Source organism: Doryrhamphus excisus, linkage group LG4, assembly GCF_037039965.1.
Source record: "Doryrhamphus excisus strain RoL-2023G ecotype Guam linkage group LG4, RoL_Dexc_Guam_v1.1, whole genome shotgun sequence".
NCBI lineage: Eukaryota > Metazoa > Chordata > Actinopteri > Syngnathiformes > Syngnathidae > Doryrhamphus > Doryrhamphus excisus.
The window spans coordinates 310,601-320,417 of NC_136360.1; the positions used below are offsets into that span (position 1 = coordinate 310,601).

Sequence of the window (9,817 nt, forward strand, 5' to 3'; positions counted from 1 at the left end):
TAAGATTACTCATAAGAAAACAATTATAAAGGTGTGCGGTTGCGCAAAGGGGAAATTGTGTCTATGCATTGAGTGAAGACTGCGTGTGACGTCACCCCCCACTATAAAGGTGCTCCCTGTGGCAGGATGGGACACTCAAACGTTCAACTCCCAGAGAGAAAACAACACTGCGGAGGTGAAGAGGAGTGCAGCCAAGAAGAAAAGAAAAAAACATTTTTTTTTGGAGTATGAACACATTAATTTTTTTCATTTTGGCTCTTGGTTGTGTTGTCTGTGCTGGAGGTAAGAAGTCACATGATCAGATCTTTTTTGGAATCATGTGTTGGGATTTCCCGCCGTTATGCGTGTGTGTTTCAGGTAACCCATGTTGCTCGGAACCATGCCAGAACCGAGGCGTCTGCACGGCACTCGGAACCCAAGCGTACGAATGCGACTGCACCCGTACGGGATATAGCGGTCCCAACTGCACCAGGCGTGAGTACAACGTTCCGTTTCGTGTTCCATCTCCTCGGGTATCGATTCACGATCATCTGGTTTTTTGTTTTTTTTCCGATCTCTACAGCTGAATTCCGAACCCGCATCAAACTCCTACTGAAACCGTCACCCAACACGGTCCATTACATTCTCACCCACTTCAAGGGATTCTGGAACATCATCAACAACATCTCATTCCTAAGAGATGCCATCATGAAATATGTGCTGACATGTAAGCCACCGCGCAGCGATAGTGATATAGTATTATAATAACACTAATACTTTTTCTTCTTCTTCTTCTTCTAGCTCGCTCCCACATGATTGACAGCCCCCCGACGTACAACGCTGATTACGGTTACAAAAGCTGGGAGGCCTACTCCAACCTTTCCTACTACACCAGAGCCCTCCCCCCGGTTCCGCAGGATTGCCCAACCCCGATGGGAGTCGTAGGTGAGTTGTTTCTCCACCTTCGGAGAAACCAGTTTTCTTAGATTCCTGACTATGAAAAGCAAGTAGTGGCTCCTCACTTGACTTAGTTGCATGTTGGAATTCAGTGATTTTCAACCTTTTTTTGAGCCACGGCACGTTTTTTTTTTACATTGGAAAAATCTTGTGGCACACCACTAACCAAAAATGTTCCAAAATGTCACCACGACCTCACACGTGCATCAATAAGTCTATGGGAGGAACAAGGTAGGTGTTGCCACACGGACCAATATTACATTGCTATGCCAGTCTTTACACCACAGACACTCCACAGTAGCCATGTTTTTACATCACCACTTTTTCTCTTTCCCAATGACCTTTCGGGAAACAATGGTATCCATGGAAAGGAATATTCCAATCTCTTGTCTACATGCGTCGCTATAAGCAACCAGAATAGTCAATAGGGCATGCCCAGTAAAACGTAAACATCAACATCACGTGATACCGGCTTCCCCGAGTTTTTCTTCCACTTGTTGGAATAACTCCGTATTGCCAGTTTTTCGTCTGTCCAGTCTTGAAATTTAGTTTGAATCAAAAACAAACTTTGCTTAGCAGTCCAATTTACGATTGCTGGCCTCCATTTTTAAAAGTGAAGAACGTCTGGATCTGCGTGTTACGTCATATCTGAGCATGCGCTGAAAGAACGCACCCGGGATCAATTTAAACAGGAAAAGATCAAATTCAATCTTGCTAATATTTTATAATTAAACTCAGGACATGTTTTATATAGATATATATTTTCTTTTTTAATAAAACTGGACTTGTGAATGGCGTATAGAAGGGTTTAGATTCTGTTCCACAGATGGCGCTAATGTACACGAAAGCTGCTTGCCAACCGCCAATAAACAACAGAAGAAGAAAAACACCACCAAGAAGAACGCACCCTGACAACTTTCCGTTTTTTAGCGGGTACAAGATACCTCAATCGGATTGGTTAAAGGAATATTCCATCCCTGTTCAATTCTTTCCGTTTGAGCAAATAAACCAAATGCAATATTTGGGTCCATATATTCTTGGCTATTGACATAATATTTGCAAATGATGATTATTCATTCATTCATTTTCTACCGCTTCTTCCTCACGAGGGTGCTGGTGCCTATCCCAGCTGTCTTTGGGCGAGAGAGCGGGGTACACCCTGGACTGGTTGCCAGCCAATCACAGGGCACATATAGACAAACAACCATTCACACTCACATTCATACCTATGGACAATTTGGAGTGGCTAATTAACCTAGCATGTGGAGAACATACAAACTCCACACTGAGATGGCCGAGAAAAATTTCAAAATTTCAAAATTTCAAAATTTCAAAATTTCAAAATTTCAAAATTTCAAAATTTCAGAGATAGCCGAGGATGGAATTGAACCCTGGTCTCCTGGCTGTGAGGTCTGCACGATAACCACTAGACCACCGTGCCGCCCTTGGTTTTAATGGTTTTCAGATACCGATATCAGTATTTTATGCTGATAATAATTGTAGGTGCTGATAATGATCAGACATCTCTAATTAATTAACTGGGAGGAAACCGGAGTACTCGGAGAAAACCCACGCATGCACGGGGAGAACATGCAAACTCCACACAGAGATGGCCGAGGGTGGAATTGAACCCTGGTCTCCTAGCTGTGAGGTCTGCGCACTAACCACTAGACCGCCGTCGGCACACGTGACGGTTTCTCAAGGTACACTAGTGTGGTTGAAAATCACTGTTGTAATGAATTGCCCCCCTTGCAGGTAAAAAGGAGCTACCCGACGCTCAGGTTCTTGCAGAGAAGCTCCTGATGAGAAGACAGTTCATCCCCGACCCGCAGGGAACCAGCCTGATGTTTGCGTTCTTCGCACAGCACTTCACGCATCAGTTCTTCAAATCCGACATGAAAAGAGGTCCCGCCTTCACTCAGGCGAAAGGACACGGGGTGAGTAGACATGGATGGTTGTTTTTTTAACATGGAACATCTCATTTAATGCCGTGTCATGTTTTCAGGTGGACCTCAGTCATATTTATGGAAACGGTCAGGAGAGGCAGTACAAGTTGAGGCTCTTCAAAGATGGCAAGCTTAAATATCAGGTATGTGGCGATAACGTGGAGCACCAAAATCCCCGTTTCGGGTAAAGCATCTCACATTTTCCCATTTTCCCAAATAAGTTGACTTGAGTAACGTTACGTTACATTTAATTTAATTTAATTTAATTTAATTTAATTTAATTTAATTTAATTTAATTTAATTTAATTTAATTTAATTTAATTTAATTTAATTTAATTTAATTTAATTTAATTTAATTTAATTTAATTTAATTTACGCATGTACAAAAAAAACGTATGGGAAAAACATTACAAAAATACAGTCGCATTATGAGAATAAAGTCATACAATTCCAAGAAAAATAACAGTAATATTACGAAAAGAAAGTTTATTAAATTAAATTAAATTAAATTAAATTAAATTAAATTAAATTAAATTAAATTAAATTAAATTAAATTAAATTAAATTAAATTAAATTAAACTATATTTTCGTAATATTACTGTTATTTTTCTTGGAATTGTATGACTTTGTTCTCATAATGCGACTGTATTTTTGTAATGTTTTTTTGTATGACGTTTATTTTGTTTGAAGTATTGAAGTATGTGACGTTATTGTCATAATATTTCCACTTTATTATGGTAAATGTATAACTTTACTCTCGTAAATATGCAACGTTATTGTCATAATATGTATATGAGTAATTTAATTTAATTTAATTTAATTTAATTTAATTTAATTTAATTTAATTTAATTTAATTTAATTTAATTTAATTTAATTTAATTTAATTTAATTTAATTTAATGACTTTTATGACTCCGCAGATGCTGGATGGAGACATGTACCCCCCCACAGTCAAGGAAGTGGGCGTTGATATGCACTACCCTCCTCATATCGCCGACTCTCATCGCTTTGCCGTGGGACACGAGGCGTTCGGATTGGTCCCCGGTCTCATGATGTACGCCACCATATGGCTCCGGGAGCACAACCGGGTGTGTGACGTCCTGAAGCAGGTCCATCCTGACTGGGACGATGAAAGACTCTTTCAAACGGCACGGCTCATTCTGATTGGTGAGTACCGTAATACAGTAGTAGTATAGCATGTACTGGATGGTAAAACCTCGTCTCCGCACTCTTAGCATTACTGATTAGCCGTCCACATGTGTGGAAATATGGGCTAATAACTATAAAAGCAATCTTCACTCGCTAAATGTACTGCAAAAAAAAGGCCAGTAAGGATAATTCATAATGCCGCCTACAGAGAACATACTAACTCCTTATTTCTAAAATCACAAATACTTCAACTTGCTGATATAGTTCATCTTCAAACAGCTAAAATAATGCATAAGGCTAAAAATAAGCAATTAGCTAAAAATGTCATTTGAAGTACATTTGAAACACTTCTATGCTAGGACTACGTTATGCTAGCCATAGCATTTCAGTATGTGGAATCAAACTATGGAATGGATTGAGTAAGGAAATCAAACAATGCACAACGATGAGCCAATTCAAGAAACAATACAAGCAGTTGATGAAAATTAAATTTTATTTTATTTTACTAGGAAAGCAGGAAGTGAACAAATGTAACAGTTAGTGATTGTAAAAGTAGCAGATGGAGGGGTAGGATTTAATAAGCTTTGCTTCTTCCTACTCCTTTTGGACATGTGGAACTGTGAACTGATTATGTGATGCATTCAATGGTAATCTGATGCATGTTCAAATGAAATAAAACCATTACCATTACCAGGCATTTTTTTTAAATTCATTGCAAAATAACCCACCACGGGGCCAAGTCCGCATCAACAATAGGTTCCATTTCGTCACGTCATTTATAATTATTGACATGATTTCCTGGTTTTTCAGACGTTTTGGTTACTTCTGGAGCGAGTGAATTAGTCAGGAAATGCAATATGAATATAAAGTCATTCATATCAATAATAATAATACCTGAAGCTGCTGTGTCATGAGGCTGCAGGCGTATTTACCCCAGGAAGTGGAAAAGTAGAAGTTGATTCATCACATCCCTCAGATCCTGTTGCACACTTCCACATTTCAAAAGATAAATGAGTTCATAAAGACGATTCGTTTCTCTATCGCCCGGCATCCGCTTGCCAAATTGTGCACCTCGACAAACCCAAGCAAATAGCAAGGGTCCCTTTTCAGACGCTAACACATGGAGAATCATTTGTCCTACAGGAGAAACCATCAAGATCGTAATCGAGGACTACGTCCAGCATCTGAGCGGCTACAACTTCAAGCTCAAATTCGATCCCGAGTTGCTGTTCAGCCAGCGTTTCCAGTACCAGAACCGCATCGCGTCCGAGTTCAACACCCTCTACCACTGGCACCCACTCATGCCCGATTCCTTCCACATCGAGGAGAAAGACTACACCTACAAAGAGTTCGTTTTTAACACTTCTGTCGTGACCGCGCACGGGATCGCTAACCTGGTGGAGTCCTTCACGAAGCAGATAGCCGGCCGGGTAGGTTTGTTTACATTAGCGGCGCTAGCTAGTTGTTAGCCGCTGCTAACATCTTTTCCCGTTGCGTTGTTTTCAGGTTGCCGGCGGGCGGAATGTCCCTGCGCCGATCATGTACGTGGCCGTTAAATCCATCGAGGACAGCAGGAAAATGCGCTATCAGTCCCTGAACGCCTACAGGAGAAGATTCTCCATGACTCCGTATCAGTCATTTGAGGACTTGACAGGTGAGATGAGCATTTATGATCATATTTTGGTTATGGTTTTGTTTATTTTGGATGACCAAGTATTAGCGCCACATTGAAAAAAAAAACATTCAGACATTTCGAGAATAAAGTCATAAAATGTACGATAAAAAATTGGGGTAAGAATGGCTAGTGAGAAGGGCTAGCTAGACATGCTAGCTAGACATGCTAGCTAGCTAGCTATCTCAATTACGTAATATTACGTACTATGACTTTATTTTCGGATTTTTTTTTCTTGTACATGTACAGCTTTATTCTTGTAAATAATAATATAATATAATTCTATTAGAATTCTAATTCTAATATAATAAGATTCTCCATGACTCCGTATCAGTCATTTGAGGACTTGACAGGTGAGATGAGCATTTATAATAATATTTTGGTTATGGTTTTGTTTATTTTGTACATTGAAAAAAAAACATTCAGACATTTCGAGAATAAAGTCATAAAATGTACGATAAAAAATTGGGGTAAGAATGGCTAGTGAGAAGGGCTAGCTAGACATGCTAGCTAGCTAGCTATCTCTCAATTACGTAATATTACGTACTATGACTTCATTTTCGTATTTTTTTTTCTTGTACATTTACAGCTTTATTGTTGTAAATAATAATATAATATAATATAATATTTCCACTTTATTATGGTAATTTTACAACTTTATTCTCGTAAATTTGCGACTTTACGCTTGTAAACTTTCTTTTCGTAATATTACAGTTATTTTTCTTGGAATTGTATGACTTTATTCTCATAATGCGACTGTATTTTCGTAATGTTTTTCTCATACGTTTACGGCTTTTTTAAAATTGTAATATTCGTGACTCCATTATCGTTTTGTTACTTATACATTTATGGCTCTATTCTCATAATATTGTGACTTTATGATCATAACATTTACGGTTTTACACTTGGAAATTTCCGACTTTATACTTGTAAATTTACTAGTTTAATTTTCATAATGTTACAAGTTTTTTTTTCTCGTAAATTCCCGACTTCATTCTTGTAAATTTACAACGTAATTTTCATAAATATACAAAACTTTGTTCTTGTAATTTTATGACATTATTCTCATAATATTGCAACTTTATTTTGGCAAATGTACAACTTTACTCTCGCTAATTTACGACTTTAAACAAACAAATTCTTGTTAATGTACAACTTTCGGAATATTTGAATATAATATTTAATTATTTATTGTTAATAATTTATTGTACTTATCAGAGAAATCCACCACTTGCAGACTTTATACTTGTAAATTTTCTAGTTTATTTTCATAATGTTACAAGTTTTTTTTCTCGTAAATTTCCAACTTCATTCTTGTAAATTTACAACTTCATTTTCATAATATAAAAAATTTTGTTCTTGTAATTTTAAACTTTATTTTCGCAAATTTACGACTTTAACCAAACAAATTCTTGTTAATGTACAACTTTCTGAAGATTACAAGTTTATATATATATATATTTTTTTTTAATATTACAAGTTTATTCTCAAAATCTACGATTTTTAAACTTTATTTTCGCAAATTTACAACTTTCCTCTCGCTAATTTACGACTTTAAACAAACAAATTCTTGTTAATGTACAACTTTCTGAATATTACAAGTTTATATATTTTTTTACGATTTTTTTTCAACGTCGTAATTTTGAACTTAGTACTTACATGTCACGTTCACAGATAAAAAGAGCAGTTTTACCCCAATTCTCTCCTTAAACACACGCACGTATGACGTTTAGAAAATGTCACATTTTTGCTGAACGTATTGAATCGTTTGTCAAAACAAAATGATACACCTTTAAAAAAACCCCGAATTGAAGCGTTTATGAAGTATTTCCGCTAGTATACAACCCAGATGCTAAGTTTGTGTAAGCAAGTCGTCAACGCGGTGAACAAGATATAAACAAAAACAAGAGGTCTCACTCCACTCCGGAGGGGAAAGTTTAGAATATTTTTCTTCAAAAACACTGAAGTATGAACATTTTGACCACATGTGAGCGAGCCAGTGATATTCCAGTAGAACGGAATAAACAGTAATAAATATTCTAATAAAAACCATAAACTAAACCTGTTTTCTTCCTCCATCTTTAGGAGAAAAAGAAATGGCAGCAGTTCTGGAGGAGATGTACGGTGACGTTGACGCTGTGGAACTCTACCCGGGCCTGCTGGTGGAAAAACCCCGCCAAAACGCCATCTTTGGGGAGACCATGGTGGAGATGGGCGCCCCTTTCTCACTCAAAGGCTTGATGGGAAACCCCATCTGTTCTCCGGAATACTGGAAGCCCAGCACCTTCGGAGGCAGCGTAGGATTCCACATTGTCAACACGGCATCTCTGCAGAAGCTGGTGTGCAATAACGTGCGGGGGCCTTGCCCCGTGGCGTCTTTTAATGTGCCTGACGTGAAAGATACAGGATCCGTGGTCATCAATTCCAGCACGTCGCCGTCACGCCGTAGTGACATCAACCCTACGCTCATTTTGAAAGAAAGGACTACTGAGCTCTAAAGTTGATTGCGGTATTTCTTATTATTTCATTCAGCTATTTAATTATTTATTGGTACTTATTTATTGTATTTATGAGAGAAATACACCACTTGCAGACATTTTTTAATTCAATTTACTACTTTATTTTCATAATATTACAAGTTTTTTTTCTCAAAAATTTACGAAAATTTACGACTTTAAACAAACAAATTCTTGTTAATGTACAACTTTCGGAATATTTGAATATAATATTTAATTATTTATTGTTAATTATTTATTGTATTTATAAGAGAAATCCACCACTTGCAGACTTTATACTTTATTCATTTTTTTTTTATTAAATTTACTAGTTTTTTGTCATCATGTTACAAGTTTGTTTTTTCCGTAAATTTCTGACTTCATTCTTGTAAATTTACAACGTAATTTTCGCAATATAAAAAAAAATTATGACATTATTCTCATAATATTGTAACTTTATTTTCATAATGTTACAAGTTTTTTTCTCGAAAATTTCCGACTTCATTCTTGTAAATTTACTAATTAATTTTCGTAATATAAAAAAAATGTTCTTGTAATTTTATGACATTATTCTCATAATATTGCAACTTTATTTTCACAAATGTACAACTTTACTCTTGCTAATTTCCTACTTTAAACAAACAAATTCTTGTTAATGTACAACTTTCGGAATATTTGAATATAATATTTAATTATTTATTGTTAATTATTTATTGTATTTATAAGAGAAATGGATTTCTATGGAATTCTACATGTTGTTTTATGGCTAAATGTGGTTTATTTATTAAAACACAGCGTGTATTGTAAGTTATTGTAAAAGGAAAGACCTCAGTGACTGCCACCTGATACTTGAACGTTAGTTTACAATTTTCCCGCCGTTATAGTATACGTAAGTTACATGGCTGACGGTTTTTTTATACACTAAGTGCTGCTCGTTTTTTCCACTTTTAAGTATTTTTGCTTTGTACTAGACAAAACGTAGTACTTGTTGAGTTGTGGATACAGTGACCCTTAAAATGATTTGAGTATTTTTTTGTATTTATATTGTTATTTCTGTGTTTTTTTATAGTCATTTGAAATGACACTGGATCTAAGTTGCACAGTTTTCTATTCATGTGTATTGATGTCTTGTAGAAAAGTCACTTGAATATTCATGTTAGATATGTTATCAAAGGCTATTTACATATCAGGTTAGCGCTAATTGTGCTTAGCGGGAAATGATGAATATTGCTCAGAAATCAGAAAGTTATCATTGTCACTTTTTTCTTTGACATTTTTGACATTCAACCTTTTGATCCAAGTTGTGGAAATGTGCTAAGTATTTTTGATCATTAAATGATATTTATGATATCAAATCTTGGTTTTTTTTAATGCACAAGACTAGACACGCACAAACTAAAAAAGTGGGCTAATAAATTGACAATAAAAGCACAAATACTGCAAATTTCAGAAAACAACAGATGGGATGATACAGCACTCTACAAGAAGCAATGAAGTCTGTAAAATTAAAAACTTAAAAAAACAATTGTTACTGACTGCATCACACGCCGTCTGGAAAGAGTCAGTATCAAACATAATGTACGTACCGTCATTTCCGATGTATACAGCGCTACATTTTT

General features: G+C 36.1%; 1 protein-coding gene across 1 annotated transcript; it reads left to right on the forward strand.

The window, feature by feature from the left end:
* The first annotated feature begins 147 nt into the window (after positions 1 to 147).
* On the forward strand, positions 148 to 9,546 carry LOC131130186 (prostaglandin G/H synthase 2-like). The gene is made up of 10 exons (XM_058074442.2): positions 148 to 282; positions 358 to 474; positions 563 to 706; positions 781 to 924; positions 2,692 to 2,873; positions 2,942 to 3,025; positions 3,803 to 4,049; positions 5,175 to 5,461; positions 5,538 to 5,685; positions 7,789 to 9,546. The coding sequence occupies exons 1-10, from the start codon at positions 228 to 230 to the stop codon at positions 8,199 to 8,201; spliced, it is 1,821 nt and encodes a 606-aa protein (XP_057930425.2). The 5' UTR covers positions 148 to 227; the 3' UTR covers positions 8,202 to 9,546.
* The last annotated feature ends 271 nt before the right edge of the window (positions 9,547 to 9,817 follow it).

Coding starts and splice junctions, on each gene's coding strand:
- LOC131130186 (XM_058074442.2), top strand. CDS start 228: ATGAACACATTAATTTTTTTCATTTTGGCTCTTGGTTGTGTTGTCTGT. Junction 707..780: donor CATGAAATATGTGCTGACAT/GTAAGCCACCGC, acceptor TTCTTCTTCTAG/CTCGCTCCCACATGATTGAC. Junction 5,462..5,537: donor CGAAGCAGATAGCCGGCCGG/GTAGGTTTGTTT, acceptor CGTTGTTTTCAG/GTTGCCGGCGGGCGGAATGT.